Genomic DNA, 17,341 nt, shown 5'->3' with positions numbered 1-17,341 from the left:
ACAGTGTATAAGCAAGAGATTGTTTCATAAAGGTTTTTATTTTTCTTTATAGTCGGTCGTGAGGAAATACAAAATGAAGAAATTAAACTGCACAATGATGAACTTGAAAATTTGTTGTGAACCTGAAAATGGTAGCAACTCAAAGGCTTTCTGAAAATACTCAATTTTGTTTCCAGCCTGGTGACATACACATTCATCACAAGTCAGGCATAGCTGACAAAATTTCTAAATTCATAATAAGCCAAGCCCGAATGCGAATCTGACAAAGTTTCAATGAAACCAATATCCTCATAAAAGGGTCTCAAGTTGTATAGCACACAAGAATTTCATTGCCAGTGCCACCATTACAGAAAGCAAAAGCTTTTGCATGAAAAAGAATAGATTCAAAATTCCATCAAGCCCCCTCTAAATGCATCATGATAGATAAAAATAAAATAATGAAACTCCAAAAAAAAAGTCAAAAATAACAACTATCCTTAATCCGACAATTGCAAAAATATGTTTCTGAAATGAAACTTGAATGTGCAAAGAAAGCTTAATTTGCCTCTGCCATTATAAGGATACATCCATTAGTATTAACAATGTCTGCGAGTCTAAATGTCGAACAAACTCCCTTTCCCCTTCCCAACTAGAAGACTGATCAATGCTACTACTGTTCTGGTTTATCCGTTTCTTCCCCTTCAGGATCTTCCTCTTCTTCCTCTTTCTTTTCTTCCTCTTCCTCGTCTTCTTCAGGAGGATCAGCTGGCAACGGCGGTGGTAATGGTGTTTTCATTGGGCTGAATTGGGGGAATATATCTGGTCTCCGCCCAGGCTTCGGCCTTTCCCATTCCTGACATGTAATTAAGTGTGAACAAGATGAGCAAAGATCTTTTCCAGTTACATGAGTGTAGTTATTAATTGGAAAAAAAAAAAATGTACGAAGCCAAAAAGTCAGGGTGCAACAACAGGACACTTCATGAGTCGTGGAAATTGGCTTCAGCTCCTTCCAAGAAGAGAACAAAGTGTCGACCATGTTTGGATCGCACGAATCGAAGGAATTAGGAATCCCATTGCTATTAATAAGATTTCCATGTTAATGCCACTCAAGTATTTGTACTAGTTGGGAATATTAACATGATAAAATTTTAAAATATTGTGGCTCACCATTCTTTTTTACATCCGAATGTCAATCACAATTAGATTCCCATGGTGAGAGGGTAATATAGCAATCTCGTTCTGCTTGGAAAAGTAATCTGGAATTTGGATGCATGCAACAATTGAATGAACCTCCATCCTTGCCATCCAAACATGACCTCGAGGGATTATATCTTATATCATATGAAGCACATCATGCACGAATATTATTGACTTAACACCCAGATTGAGTGCTATGATGTCACAGGGAGGAAAACAAAAAAAAACTTTACTTCCACCGCCTTCTTGGCAAAGTATGACATTTGTCAAAACTTGTAGCTGGTGCTCAGTTCTTCAACAGCCCATTCCACAATTGCAGGTATATCCTACTTTAAAATAAAAATATATATATAAAAAATAAAAAAAAAAACAAAAACCAACTTAAGTACAATTTATTTTCTCTTTAACCGGATTAATTTGATCCCTGTGATGTACTGCAGTAAATGAGTGTTAAGCTAATATAAGCTAATATGCAATAACAATAGGACGTAATGTTATATATTATCACAAGAAGAGTCCACTGTAGATCATTAGTGCAAAAGGCAACAATTGTTCCATTGGAACATGAAAGGTGTTGGCACATGCAGATGGGGTCAAGATGCACCAAAAAGCTGTGTGTATTGTGTTTCTTTCGATCAAGCGGCGCCAAATAGAAATTTTGAGAGCATAATCAGGAATTGTAGAAATTTATAAACTAACAAATGGCCCCACATCAATGCCTTAATGCATCAGGGGAAGTAATGAGTACACCATGTCATTGTGAATATGTAATTGCAAAAGTATTGCTAGAGTTCCATAGCGGTGTCACTTGTGAGTACACAGGATATCACAAAAGGCGGATGGCATAGACCTTATGGTCATTTATTGTATTGGGCAGCAAAAGATGAAAATAAGGGGAGAAATTTAATGTTTAATGACGAAGGGAAGGAGAGGCAACTGCCATATTTTTATGGATCTTATTAAGGGATTTCCAGTTTCACAACAAAAAAGTATGACCATGGCAAAAAATTGCTCATTTTATGGCTTTAATGAATTCTTCAACATCAGCAATAACTATCAAGTGTTAGCAAACAATATCTTTGGGTTGCATGGATTGCCAAGGACCATTGAACTGATCAAGAAGCAGTTACTTGAGAATGTTTTGGCAAAAGTTCTGTGAACTCCTATGCAGGGAACTACAGGTTAGTTCTTACTGTCTGCAAACAGATCACAAAACCACTTCACGAACAGTCTTCCCCCAAAAAGTTGGAAACAGTTACATCCAAACTTGCATTGCATTATCAAAAACAATTGTTGTTCACACAATGTAAAACTAATCTTCATCAACTATGAAGGACTCTATCATAGACGCAGTTGATGGCCAGTAACAGGTGAGGAAATCAAGTTGTGTTGAGAAAATTCTCACACCTAAGACAACATTAAATGTACTGAGCTTATTAGCATCACATAAAGTCTGTCGGAAGCAACACTGCCATACTAACACTAAGGTTCATAGTTTTATGGAGTTGCCCTGCCTTCTATGTGTTCATTTTGGGTTTCCAGTGGTAAAGGCCAGATTCCTTGAATTAGAATTGCTAGAAATACGTACCCACATCAATAATTTTTTTCATATTTCATTTTCAAAGTAGCAAGGCATGAACAAACTCAAAGATACATGTGCAAAGACTTTGAGTTCGAGAACAAGATTTTCCTTGAGGGGTTGTCCCAAAATAAATAATGTTCCATTCATTGTAAGCACTTATCACTGTTACCTAACTTTCGTGTTTCCTTCAAGTTTGTGAGGGGGTGGTCAGAATTCAGGAAGTTTTGGTGGAAATTATCGATACAAACAACATGGCAAAGCCAAATTTGTATTTAATCATTGAATGCAGGTTTCTTCAGAAAATTTTGCATACAATAGCCCACTACTCAGGTTCCTAAATGTTGGTATTTAGGGGAGGCAGTTATCTCTAGTAATTCTTCATGTGCGCATGAAATTTATCTTCCTTGAGCGTTTATTATTTTTGTGAGTCATGTTTCACTGATTATGCGGATTCGAATAAGCACTCAGCTAGTTACAGAGATAGACATCAAAAGCTGAGACCTTATACACAATTTCACTTATTAAGACAAAGATTTCGCTATTTTGGGGCGAATCAAAGCCAATTCTCCCCTCAACTTCACGTAATACAACCAGTTTAAACTTAATTGAGGCGAGTTTTCCTCTGCTCACGTTTACTCAGCAACCAAACAAAGTACAAGAACAAAAAGGTGAGACCACAAGATGTTGGAAGAAATTACACAGAGAGGGTGTAAAAGGGGCTTACGATGGGGAAATCAAGAGGAGACCGGCGAGTCATCTTCTCTTCTTCTGGCGCCATACACACGACCAGCGACCTCCGACGACTACGCGTTATTTCCAATCGCCGCCGTCGGAAAGCGAGAGCAGGAGACAATGGCCTTCGGGAATGGCTGAGCGGCGGAGAGGTGGTGGTTAACGACGAAGGAACCGCCAGTGCCGCAGTGGACGGCGGTGATGAGGATAGAGACAGAAACTCCATTACAGGCCGCTTCCTTCTCTCTCTCCCTCTCTCTAATGCCAAATCCTTCTTGCTGATGGGTCTTGGTGTAGCCGGTAAGAGAGATTATAGATTATAATTTAAGAGTTTAATTAGAAAAGTTGTTAATCTGTTTAGTATAACGGTTAGATTATAGATTTAAGTGGTTGAGCAATGTTTGTTAAATAAGGTTTGGTTTGGTATAAATATAAAAAGTTAAAAAGTCAAAAAGTCATTATCTTATTTAAGTCACGTCATTTTATTTAAGTTACATAACCTCTTTACCATATCACTTCAAACTCAATTCATATCCAATTCATATTTCATAAAAAATCAAAAAGTATACTTATTTAGTTTATCCCAAATAGCCCCTAAGTTGTGAAGTATGTTTTCAATTAACTTTTTATTTTTTATTATTCACTATTTGTCTACATTTCTCGTAAAAAAATAATAATAATACTTTATAGTCCATTTGTGTCTTTTTTCTATTTTAAAAAAAATAAAAAATAAAAAAATCTAAGAGTGTAACCGTGAATTAATATGTCCACAGCAGAAACTGATAATCAGAAGCAAGAGGTGAACAGCTTCTCAGAATCAACTTTTTTGACGTAAAATAAATTGTTAAAATTAGAAGTTGTTTGAAATAAGTTTAATCAAACAGTCCAAAATAACTTTTTAAAAGCCAGAAACCATAAGTTGACTCAAAAAAGCCCCACCAAACACCCCATGGTATGGTATGGACCACCAATCGCAGCTTCGGATACGGACAAAATCGAGTGGAGTATATGATTTTGAGTTACTAAAAAAATATAGAATAATACGTGGTAGCTCAAAAAAAATTGGTCTGAATTGGCTCAAAATCTAAAATGATGTTATTTTGGGTTTCTCTTTTTTTTCTTTTTTTTTTCCTTTTATTTCTTTCCCTTCCCTTTCTTCTCTAACACAGACAGAAGAAAGAGAGAAGAGGCGAAAGAAAGAGAAAGAGAAAAGATTGAGAGGAGGAAGAGAAAGTAAAAAAAAAAGAGAAAAAGGAGATCTGTATACACACAGAGGAAACGGTGATAGTGGCGCCGGTGGATGGCTCTTTCTCTCTCTGCTAGTGGGTGGCTCTCTCTCTCTCTCACATATATATATAGATCTGTGTATGCATAGATCTGTGTATACACAGATCTAGTATTGATGATGATGATGATGATGATGATGATGTATAGATCTTTCTAATATATATATATATATATATATATGTTTGTGTGTGTATAGATTTGTGTATACACACAGATCTAATGTTTATGATGATGTGGTGTTGTTGATGTTAATGCCCTCTCTCTCTCTCTCGGTCCCTAGCTCTCTCTTCTCTCTTCTCTCTTCTTCATCTTCATCTTCATCTTCGCCTTTGTTTCAAAGAGAAAAAAATTCCAAAACGATGTTGTTTTGGAATTTGAGCCATTCGGGGCAAGCCTCATTCGAGCTACGTAGCAGAACTGAAAAATATATATGCTCAGTGGACAATAGGGGCAACTTATAGCTTATTTTAATTTGGGAGTTTGTGCTAGACTGTTTGATGCAGTTTCTATTTATAGTTTATTAGGCAGAAAAACTTAAATAAGTTAAAAAAAGTTGATTTTTCAAAAGCTAAGGAGGAATACTTTTAGCTTATACTTTCTTATTATTAGCTTTTAACTTAAAATAATCGCTACCAAACACCCCCAGTATCCGCGGTCCTGGTTTCGGTAATCAGATTAATTCAATTTAAAGAAATAGATTTATTATTAAGGCATTTAATAGAGTTCAGTCACATATCATAAAAGAAGTCAATTATCAATCGTAGTACAATATGGGATCTCTGAAAAGAGTCAGCTAGACAAAGCCAACATTCCGTGTTCTTCAAAAATTAAACTTGATTAACTCCTATGAAAGAATTGCTTTCTTTATGAGGCCACCACCCTAGTAATAGAATATAAGATTAAAAAACGGGTTAATTACATTTTACCTTCGAAATCCATTAAATTTAATTGCACGTTATGCACAAACATAAATGTATTAGGACAAATTAAAAAGCAAAATCACTGTAGTGTCCTTAATTTATTTTAAACTTTTTTTCTTCCATGTTCTTCCTCATTTTGCAAGCTCTCTGTTTTTCTTCTCTCACACACCAGCACCGCAGCCACTTCAACCCACCGCTATCTTCTGCCACCAATTGCACTATCCAAAACAACTCACACTATTAACTCTACCCCCTACTCTGTTGTAGCCAATCCTATATCGCTATCCATTGCTAACAAATGCTCTCAACCAGCGGTAGAGAAATGAAGCTTATGGCGGCCATAGCTACACAAAAAACCTAGGACTTGGTTTGGGAACATATTATTTTAGTAATTTTTTAACTTTTTACGAAAAGATATATAAAAAAGTAGAGTGAATGATGTAATAACTTATAATAATTTTTTTGCTTTTTGACTAAAATTTCAAGTTGCCAAACGAGTGTAAAATCTCTAGCGAACCTCTCAACTCTTACCATCATTGTATACAAGAAGAAAAATCAAACGAAGGACTAGCAACTGCCTCCATCACCATCTTAAATCTTAATTCACCCTCCATTGCCTGTTGAGAGTTATCACTAACTCTCTTTACTCTCTAAAATCTTCTCTCTAGAATATTTTAGAAGTTTCCACATGAATCTAGAATACTCCGGAAAGATGTAGAATATTTTGGAAAGACCTAGAGAAATCCGAAAGACTCTAGAATATCCTAGAAGGTTTCGGATATTAAAGAAGTTTGGAGAAAACTAGAGAAATTTAGAAAGTTCCAAAAGGTTCTAGAATATTTTAAAGAAGAATAGAAAGCTCTAATATGTACTAGAATAATCTTGTTGTAGAGCATAGGGAAAGTGTGAGTGTATTCTAGAAAGTTCTTTAACTAGTATAAATATGAGATGAATGCATGTACTAAACAATTGGACAATTGGACAATTGAATGAAAGAAGAGTGAGTCCAAAGTGAGTGGTCAAGCACTATCTAGTGTGAGGTGTCTCAAGGTCTTGTATGAGGAGGACACAAAGTGTGAGTACTTGAATGTATGTGTCAGTGGATAAGTGAAGTGTATTGAGTAGTATGTGATTGTGTAAAAGTGTTTTGTGTACTAGAGTGTTATCAATAAATGTTGTATTTTTGGGTCCACCAGCGTGTTAAACTCAACATTGCCAACATAGAGTTGCATCAATGACGGTCCAACATCCATGTGTCTCTCTTTGTTTCCCTCTCAAGAAAGCTTGCACAAACTGGCTTCCTCAAAATATATAAACAGAGGTTCATATATATATAGATTCACATAGTTATACTTATGGGAACTTGCTACTTGAAATTGAACACTGATTTGATCGTATCTTGTTTTTGAATTTATTAATTAATGTTTATAATGTTTCCCATTTTATGATATGTGATTTCTTGCAATTCTCAATACTTGTTTTGGAGGAGTTACAAAGAATGAGGGATTCATTCAATGATACTGTGAAATAAACACATGTATATATAAACATGTATGTTCAAATAAAGAAGTGAAAAAATAATAGATAAAGATAGCATGATTGAAAGAGAAATTAATGGTTTTTATTTTAGAAAAAGTGTGAAAGAATAGTTGGAGGTACAAATGTGTCAAAGAGAGTAAGAACAGTTAATTTTTTTAACGAGAAAAAGTGAAAAGTAGTGGCATTGAGTTGAAAATTTAATAAACAAATAAGGACGATACAGACTTTCTAAAAAAATCGTTAACAAAGTTAAGTCATTACACGAAAGTCCAAAGCACGAGGGGGTTTATGTGTTCGGTTTTAAATCGTAAGGGTGTTAAGGGCACTTTGGGAATAAGTTAAAAAAAGTTAAATTTTTGACTTTTTTTAACCAAAAAAGTCAATTTTTTTAGCCAAAGAAATCAATTTTTTTACCAAAAAGTCAAAAAATCAACTTTTTATCAACTTCTCAAAACACCACCAAATTATAAGGAGGTAGTATAATTTACCCTTAAAAAACCCTATCAATTATTTTTTTGATAAATTATAAATACACTCTTGAAATTTGTTTAAAATCTAATTTATCCTTGTGATTTTGAAAATTGCATCTCCTTTGAAGTTTCCAATTTATAATAATAAATTGTCAATTTTATTAATAAATCATCAATTCAATTAATAGTTTTTAATGATATCATAAATATATTTTAATTAATAATTCAAGTAATTTTATTATTATATAGGAGAATAATTATGAATTTTATTTTTTTAGTTAATTCTGTCAAATAAAAAATTCTGACAATAAAATTTTTATAAATTTTCAAACTACAAGCAATTTATGTAGTGCATCCGACGTAAAGGGTTTCTTATTATTATTATTTTTTTTTTTAACATTTCTATTATAATCACTAAATTAACAAATCTTAACATATAAAATAAAGTTAAATTTTTATTATTTTTATCGTATGGCACACCAACGTAATTTTAATATTTTGACGGGCAAATCATATTTTATCCCCCTAAACTATTGTCTCATATCATTTTACTAGGAATAACTCGTGCCTGAAAGCATTGTGAACAATTTTTGCTTGAACGTGCTACAAAATTCAATTATAATAAATCAATTTAAAATGACAATATCACTCCAATTTAAAACTTCACATAAAAGATATAAAGAAAATTGAAATAAATAACTAATAAATTTTTTATTTTTTATTTCCTAATGAATTTATCATGAATGTAGGCTTCCCACCTCATTCACATAATTGGGGTGATGCCTTTAAGAGTTCCCATCTCATTCTCTAACATATTTTTAAAATCAACCCTATTTGATAAATAATTCAAATCATTCTAATAAAACATCAAATATCAATAGCAATAGTTCAAATCCTCCAAAAAATTTCATAGTTTCAACTAACTACTTATAAATAAATGAAATAAAACTAACCCAAGTTATTTTAAAGACTAACCCAAGTTATTGTTAATACCAGAATATCATGGATGATACAACAAACCCAAGCTAATTTCACAACCAACTGTGTTGGAAAATCAGAGGTCCTGAAAAGAAAAATGAATTCAGAAACAAACCATGAAAATTCATAACCATGATAGGAGGGAGGGGGACCTAAAGTATATAAAAATTAAGAGGCTATAATACTATAACATCCTCCTTCAACCCACTAATAAATTATTCATGCACAATAGACTCTAAATTTTCACAAAAATCCATGTCAACCATATGTGACTTCCACCAAAATATGCAAAGATACTAAATTTAGTGAATTTTCAAAGGCACTTTACTGTCCACACTCAATAACCATCCATAAGGTCCAATCGCTTACATTAATAAGAGACTTTACAAAAATATTAGAAATTCAATGAAATACATATTAGTAAGAAGCTTTACAAAAGTGGTTAACATCAAGGATATACTTTACAAAATATTTGTCAACTTTACAAACTGTATGCCATATAATGTTTTCAAACTTGTTCTTTTACAAAAAGTACTTGGCCACCTCTAAAGCGCCTGGACACCTTCAAACTTGTTCTCCATCACATTCTGAAATGTCCATGTATCAACTTCTGTGTACTTTTTCCAGTGAGGAGCATGCACAACAATCTAATATTTAAAAAACAGTAAGATTAGCATATTGAAACAATACGAAAAATAGATATTGAAACAATATGGACCAAGGATACCTTATTACAATTTCATCAGAGCAATGTAGTCTTATTTATCGTCTTGAGCTCTATAGCTTTTTCAACCCAATCCTACAAAAGTTTGACTTGATCATAATTTAAACACAATTTTAATTAAAATACACTTTCAATTTATTTCCTTCTTTCATCATTTGTGTTCTTTTTTAAACTTTAGTTACCTCCCTCTTGTATTTGGAAAATTTTATATATCTTTGTAAAAGATCTTTTATAATTTTTTAAGGATGCATAATTTAGTTTGAACATCATTAAAAGTATCATGCCCATCTTCACAAACTTTATAGTAAAAAAGAAAATTACACAGAGATTATGCATCCTCCAAAATATCACATTCCCCCTATGATTTTCTTTACACATGTTCCAAAACAAACTTGAAAACAACCATACCATTTGTGTATTTTTTATTCCCTTTCTTGAGTAGTTTTCCTTTCCTTTTCCTTTAAACTTCTCATTTTCCTTCGCCTTTACCATTGCCTTTGCTTTTGCCTTTAAAAAAATAAGCAAAAATTATTAAGAAAAAAAATATGAGAAGCAAATAAATTTGATTAGTGGGCTTACCCCACGAACACAGAAGACATTGAAGTCCCGTTCATTATGGATCACAACATTGACATTTCTGTTTTGAAGAAACTGAAACTATGTATATATACAAATGCATTTGAAAGGTCAAAGAAAAATTATATTAAGGAATGAAGATTAAATAAAAAATGAGTATAGAGATCTAATATTACTGTTTCCTCTAACATATTATCCACCTGTAAAAATAATACAAAAGCATTTGATTATAAGAAAAATTATAAATAATAAGTAAAAAATTAAGCCTCGATTCATAAACTATGATATGAATTAAAAAAATATGAATGTTGTGTATGATATGAATTAAAATGAACTCCAAGGTTGTTGAAGAGGTTGAAACACCAGAGACTTATAGTGAAGAAATAATTCATTTAATAGTGCTATAAATAGATTGGGTTTAAATACTAATGGGTTGTGCAATGACTATTTGATTACTTAATTGTGCCATAATTTAAGTGCAATGGGCTATTTCTTTCTCACTATAATTCTAATCTTTAACAATCAAATAAAAACAAAAGATCACAGAACATTACTTTGCAAAAATAACCCAAATCATTTATCAAAACACTAATTATATTTGAAACACTTCAATCTCATTGATACTTTATTTGATTCATTGGAATGAGGTAAATGATGATTTCCATTGCAATGAATTTTTCATTATTCTTTTAGTCAACCAAATATGAGAAGTGCAAGGAATCTTTGCACTTTATTACAATGAACCAAAGACTACCTTAGAGTTTCACGTGACATTTTATTCGAAAAGATTAAAACATAGGGGAAAGGAAAACAGGGGAAGAAACTCAATCAAACTGCCAAATAAATAGTATGGAAGTAAACAACATTTTCCATTCCTCTAATCAATCATCAATTTGAAGACACTGCAAGTCCAAATTCTAAGCTAATCTAAATATGCAAAATTCCTTTCAATCTAGTGATGTTGTACATACAGTTGGTTGTTGGATGAGTTTTGGTCCAAAGTTTGCCGCTTTTGGCACTAATTTTTTTGGCCAGGCACATCTTGTAGGAAAGAGGTTACATTGTAAGAAAAAAACGTTACATATGAAAAGGCTATATCCAATTGCAAGAATAAAATATAGATGTAGAAAGAAGCAAATCTATTTAGGACTAAGTTCTAAGTTAGAGTTAAAGACCCAAAATTTATTTTTGAAGTGTTTTCTTTTTTTTTTTTCATTTTTTGTTTTCAGGTAAGAAAAGTACTTTAGATTGTAATTAACTCTATCATCGAGGCATTGCTTGAACATAAGTTGTCTAAATTGGCAATTAACTAAACTCTACAAAGAGTTAAACCCGCCCAAGCATGGCTAAACAACCAACAAAGTCAAACTCTGAATAACCAACAAATAATATATTCAAATCAAACTCAACCACCCCAACCTCACAATTTTAGAAACTACGAAATTTTCCTCTATTTTTTTCAATAACCAAACACCCAGAAAAGTCACACACAAAAAAAATAAAAGTAAAAATGTAATGATAGGAAAAATCCAAAAACCAGCAAATTTGACTATCCAAGCCTATAAACAACAATTCCTATTTAGCAAAGTTGAGAGCTCTATCCGCTAAACAACAATTTCTAGCAACACATAAAACATATGTTAAAAAACTTAAATCTTATCCCATATCCCAAAAATGTCTGATTTCCTGAGATGAGAAAACAATAGAGAACAACAACCCATTTCCATTATTCATTCATAATCAACAATGATTCAAGATACAACTATAACCTGCTCAATCCATTTCAAAAGCATAACAACAAACTAAGCATTAATATAACAATGTAATAAATATATTTAAAAAAAAAAGAAAAAAGAAAAAGGTTGAATGTAACAATCAATCTTCAAAACAAACTAGAATAAATATGTAACGACGTAAAATGAAATGAAATGAAATGATGGGTGTTGAAGGTGGGGGTGGGGAGAGGGCTTCGAGAGAGGGAGTTACATATCAAAGCCGATGGGGTGGGGAGTGGCTTTTTGGCTAAATGTCATATAAGACTCTGTATTTTCCTACCTCTTCATTTTGGTTTTCCCCTTTGGCTTGACACACTTTCAACTTGGAGCACGAAACTCACCATTTCTGCAATATGCCTTCATCAGACTAGACCAAACAGTTGCATATAGTTCTCTAGTTGTGTGTAAACTTGGTGTTCTATCCATTTCTTGAAAAACCAATGTTTTTGACTTAAGGTTATATTAGTTGCTAAAATCAGAGGGCTTAAGTTTTCCTATTTTTGAATACATACTTGGGTTTTCTATAGCCAAATACAATTAAAAAATAATATAAGCAAAAAGCCACAACTATATAAGAAGCCAAAAAGCAAGACAATCCATTTCAATTATCACAATCCAATTTACTGGATTAATAAATGATATTGATTACTTGAAAGTAGAAAAATGAAAGAAAAAAATAGGAAAAAAACAACCCATCATTGGATTATTAATAGGAAAAACAGCCCCAAAATGTCTAATTTCCTGATTAATCCCTAAAATCAATCCATTTCAATTATAACTTGCTTAATACAATTATAAATTGCTTAATACATTCAGAATCAAAAGCATGAACAATAAAATGATTCAAAAATTATAACCTGCTTAATACATATTTATGGATAAATAATTCAAAAGCATGAACAACAACAATGTAACAATCAACAACAACAACAATATAACATGCTTTACACAATCCACAATGGAATTAAATTGTTAAAAGGTAGTTTAAAAGAATTAAATTGAAATTATATTTAAATAAAAAAAAGTAAAATTATATTTCATTCATATTTTACTCACTTTTCTTTCTTTTACAATTCCAAATCTCTACATAAAACCATGATTCAATACCCTTAGTAGATTCATACAAAAGAACTATTGTACTGAACTTTATTGCTAATCCACAGAGATTACATTTTCTTAAACAAAACCAAGAAAATCTACAGTAGGGATGAGGTTGCCAATTAAAGCAAGGTTTTAATTTAAAAATTGTTGATCATTCATGCACTCAGATACTTTGATTAAGGCAAGAAAGTGATGTCCTCAACTTTGATTATGTTCACAAATTAAACTTGCAACTCAGTTATTGCTCAATCACTCGTCTTGGATATCTAAACAAAAATCAAAATTAAGCCTAACAAAGATATCTAAATAAAAATCACAAATTGAACTTGCAACTCAATTATTGCTCAATCACATAGGTTATCTACTCAATTTTCTATCTAAGCATCCCTTCAAGAAGATGGCAAACAACCATATTATAATTGTCTATTTGCTCCGGTTTCCACTAGCCTTCTAGCCAAAGCAGATGAGAAGAATGGTGTTTTCTATCCAACAAACTTGCTTTGCCAACTAAGCAAACTCAAGAATAATTTTATATAATGCTGCAACTAATAGATTGTAGTTTAAATTCGAAAAGTTTTCTTTATTTCCTTTCACTACTCTATAAGTTCACCAACTAAGCAAACTCAAGAGTAATTTACACGGTGGGACATGATTTTAGGAGAAAAGAGACAAAAAGAAAAAGAAAAGAAAAAAAAAAGAAGAGAAAAATCTTATTAATAAGCAAAGAACTCGCGTTGTAAGACCTGGAGCACATCTTATTACAATTATTTGTAATTATTTATGAAACAAACAATAGAAACCAATACGGTGGATACAAACCAAACTGTAAAAAAAAAAAAAAATGCAGTGAATCAAACCAGAATATTCACATTAAAATGTATTAATAAAAAATTGTCCATGCCTACAACACTACTGATATTTCTAGTGAATTATAGGCAAAATTAATTATCTCATGGTAGATGCTAAAAATTTTTAGGTGTATCATGTACAGACACTAAAAATTCTTGGTTCAAAAGATTGGTATTACTGAAATTGGTTTTCTTCTATAAATTAAGATTAAACAAAACTAAGATGAGCAATATAGAGTAGGGATGAGATTGCCAATTAAAATTTTATTCAAGTCTAAGCATATGCCCAAAAAAAAAAACACAAAAACACAAAAACAAAACAAAAACAAAAAAGAAATCTCAGACAGGAGTTTAATTTTTTAATTTAGAAATTGTTGATCAGTCATGCACTCAGATCCTTTGAATAAGGCAAGAAAGTGATGTCCTCAACTTTGATTATGTTCACAAATTAAACTTGTAACTCAGTTATTGTTCAATCACTCTTCTTGGACAATGATGGATAAACAAAAATGATGACAGGTTATCTAACAAAGATATATATAACAAAGAAAAATGCAAGAATGGTGATTATACAGGTTATATACTCTATACACTCTAACTAATCATCCTTTCAAGAAGATGCCAAATAGCCATATTATGATTGTCTATTTGCTTTAGTTTCCATTGGCCTTCTAGCCAAAGTAGAGGAGAACAAACCTACTTTGCCTTGTTCACCAACTAATAGATTATAGTTTAAATCATGAAAAGAGACATGAAACCATATAAATCATGAAACCATATAAGTTCACCAACAGTTTTCTTTACTTCTTTTACACAGCGGGACATGATTTTTAGGAGAAAAGAGACCCAAAAAGAGAGAGAGAGAGAGAGAGAGAGAGAGAGAGAGAGAGAGAGAGAGAGAGAGAAAGATGAAGTAATTGAAACCATATAAAACGTCTTAGCCACGAACAACAACAAATAAAGTCAATCCCCAAAAATATCTTAATGACACTTCTAAACAAAATCAGGCTCCAATCAAAATTGAGTGAATTCCTGTAACAAAGCTAATCATTTCAAGAACTTGACACATCTTAATCCAAGAAATTATTCATGAAACAAACACAAATGTAACCCTTTATTGGCTAAGAAATTGAGTGAAGCATCTTATTTCATTTACTTTTTTTTCTTTTTTTTTTTTGTAATTATTCATGAAACAGTTATAGAGATCCTGGTTTCGATCCTTCTTTCAAGTTTTGCAACTTCGACTGGGCCGGTCGAGGGTCTAGCTACCCAATCAGCTCGCGTCTAGGAGGCAGCGCCCCTTGCCGGGTCCGGGGCAGCGCCCTGGCGGGGTCGAGGGGCAGCGCCCCTCAAAACAAAAAGGAAAAATACATTCGAAGTTGCTTGTCCGCTCGAGCGTCCATTTCCCCACTCAAGCGGAGAATGTTTGGTTCCTACACTTTGACCTGTCTGCAAAAGTACTGGAAAGGTGTATTCGACGCTCGAGCGTATCTTTCCACGCTCGAGCAGGAGTTTGTGTCTTACGCTCGAGCGGGGCTTTCCACGCTCGAGCGGACTGTGCTTTATCAGATCGTGAAAGTGACATTTCAGATCATTTTCTATTTTCTCTCTCTCTCTAAAAGTCTCCAAATTTCCAGATCTTGAGCTTCTCTCTCTAGAAACTCATATTCTCTCTAAGATTTCATCTAAATTCATTATGTTCTTGACCCTAGTGTCTTTGAGAATAAGGTAGAGGGCTTCAAGAGCTTCATATTGATCTAAGTAAAAGTGAGTTTCATCATTTTTGGAGTTCAACCTTGCTTTGCTCGTCTTCTCTTCTTGAGGTAGGGATTTTCTACACTCTAATATGGTTTTTAGCTTAGTTATTTGCTATTGTATATAGATGATGAGATTTGGTTATGGTTTGGACAAATCTAAGATTTGGGTGTGAAATGAAAAGAGGGGTTTTTGATGTATAAGAGATAAATGAGTATGGGGTTTGAATATAAAATCTTGGTGTACCAAAATAGTTGATTTTGGATGTTTGAGTCAATATTGGGAAAAGGGGGATTTTTCCCTAATTGGATAAAATTGTTATTTTGTATAAATAATTGGAATTAACATTGAATATGTTAAATTAGATGATTATTGATATAGATGGTGATATTGGATATGTATTATCTCACCTATGGAAGTTTTGAATAAACTATTTATTTCGATATTGAATATATCTTGGAAATAATTGCATTGGGCTATCGGCAGGGGATAGCTATGATTGTTGTAGAAATTACATAAGGATTAGCCAATTTAATGCTAACCCATTGTTGATGTCATTGAATATGATCATGTCGTAAATACATTGTATATGTATGTTTTTTGGGAGGAGAAAAGGGATGTACTCTATACATGGCCATGTTATAAATACATTGAATATGTATGTTTATTGGGAGAAGAAAGGGAATGTACTCTATATATGATTATGTTTATAAATGCATTGCATATGTATATTTGTTTGGGGAGGAGAAAGGGGATGGAATCCATTTGAAGTAAGTTGGCTCGAGTGTCCTGGGTGAAAGACCCGAAATCTCTTATATAAATGGGTGTCGGATCCTTCGGATGAAATATCTGTAAAATGGCAAAGTTTGAAGTGTTTATGTGTGTTTTGCATATTTGGAAAACCATTGAGTTGTAGTCTCAGTTTGGTTGTTGAAAGATAATGAATTTAACTCATGAATTGAGTAGTATATATGAACTGGAAATGAATTGATGGAACATGGAATAAGATTGGCCTCAGTGGCATATGGGTGTGTAGGCCTTGTGGATGCTTCCATATCGGTATTGTTTATATACGTGGTATTTATACCTTTGCTAAACTTCACAAATTGTGTTAGATTATTTCTACTGGGTTGTTGGCTCACTCTATAAGGGAATACCATTTTTTAAGTGCAGATGAGATGTTTCCTCCAAGGCAATAGCGTGGATGGACTTTTGGGAAGCAAAAGCTTCTTAATTATATATTGTTGTGTGTTTGTTGGTATTTGTAAAGTCAGGGGCTTAAGATGTAATGAACAAGATTCAATTTGTGTAACCAAGCAATGACTTGGAAAGATGTAAGCCTACATGGCATTTAATTGTTTGTTAAACAGTAAACTCTGATGTATGAAAGTATGTTGTTTCTCATATTTGTTCTGTATATAATTTATCTTTATTGTATTATTTTGGGGGCATTACAAAACTGTATAAGAAAAAATGAAGTGAAATCAAGTTACAACCAAACTGCAAAATCATTTCACCAAATCCTCCAAACAACACATTTCACCAAATCAAGCTCACTACCAGAATTGTGCAAGTAAATAAGAAAATACGGGATAGAATTATGCAACAATACATACTAAAAAAAGTAAAAGATAGGATAGAAGAGCCCTTTATTGGTTTTGTTTCTTATTGTAAAATAACCCTTTTTATTTTCACCAAATCAAATATTTACTGGGTTTCTTGCCAAACAGGATAGAAGATTTTTCAAACCCTTAGAAACACAAACATAACCCTTTACTGGCCGAAAACTGTACGATGTGTTGATTAATTCCCAAAAATTGTCTGATTTATTGATTAATCCATTTCATGAGATGAGAGAAAACAACTCAAAAAACATGA

At 32.6% G+C, this 17,341-nt stretch overlaps 1 protein-coding gene across 1 annotated transcript; it reads right to left on the bottom strand.

Annotated features, from left to right (window-relative positions):
• Positions 1-260: 260 nt before the first annotated feature.
• On the bottom strand, positions 261-3,843 carry LOC114308426 (uncharacterized). Its single transcript, XM_028254015.2, has 2 exons — positions 3,483-3,843; positions 261-832 (listed from the first exon to the last, which is right to left on the bottom strand). The coding sequence occupies exons 1-2, from the start codon at positions 3,714-3,716 to the stop codon at positions 650-652; spliced, it is 417 nt and encodes a 138-aa protein (XP_028109816.2). The 5' UTR covers positions 3,717-3,843; the 3' UTR covers positions 261-649.
• Positions 3,844-17,341: the final 13,498 nt, after the last annotated feature.

This window comes from Camellia sinensis, chromosome 15 (genome assembly GCF_055761805.1).
Source record: "Camellia sinensis isolate YWXY chromosome 15, ASM5576180v1, whole genome shotgun sequence".
Lineage (NCBI taxonomy): Eukaryota > Viridiplantae > Streptophyta > Magnoliopsida > Ericales > Theaceae > Camellia > Camellia sinensis.
The sequence above is the reverse complement of the archived record's forward strand: the minus strand, read 5'-3'. Positions and strand labels throughout refer to the sequence as shown.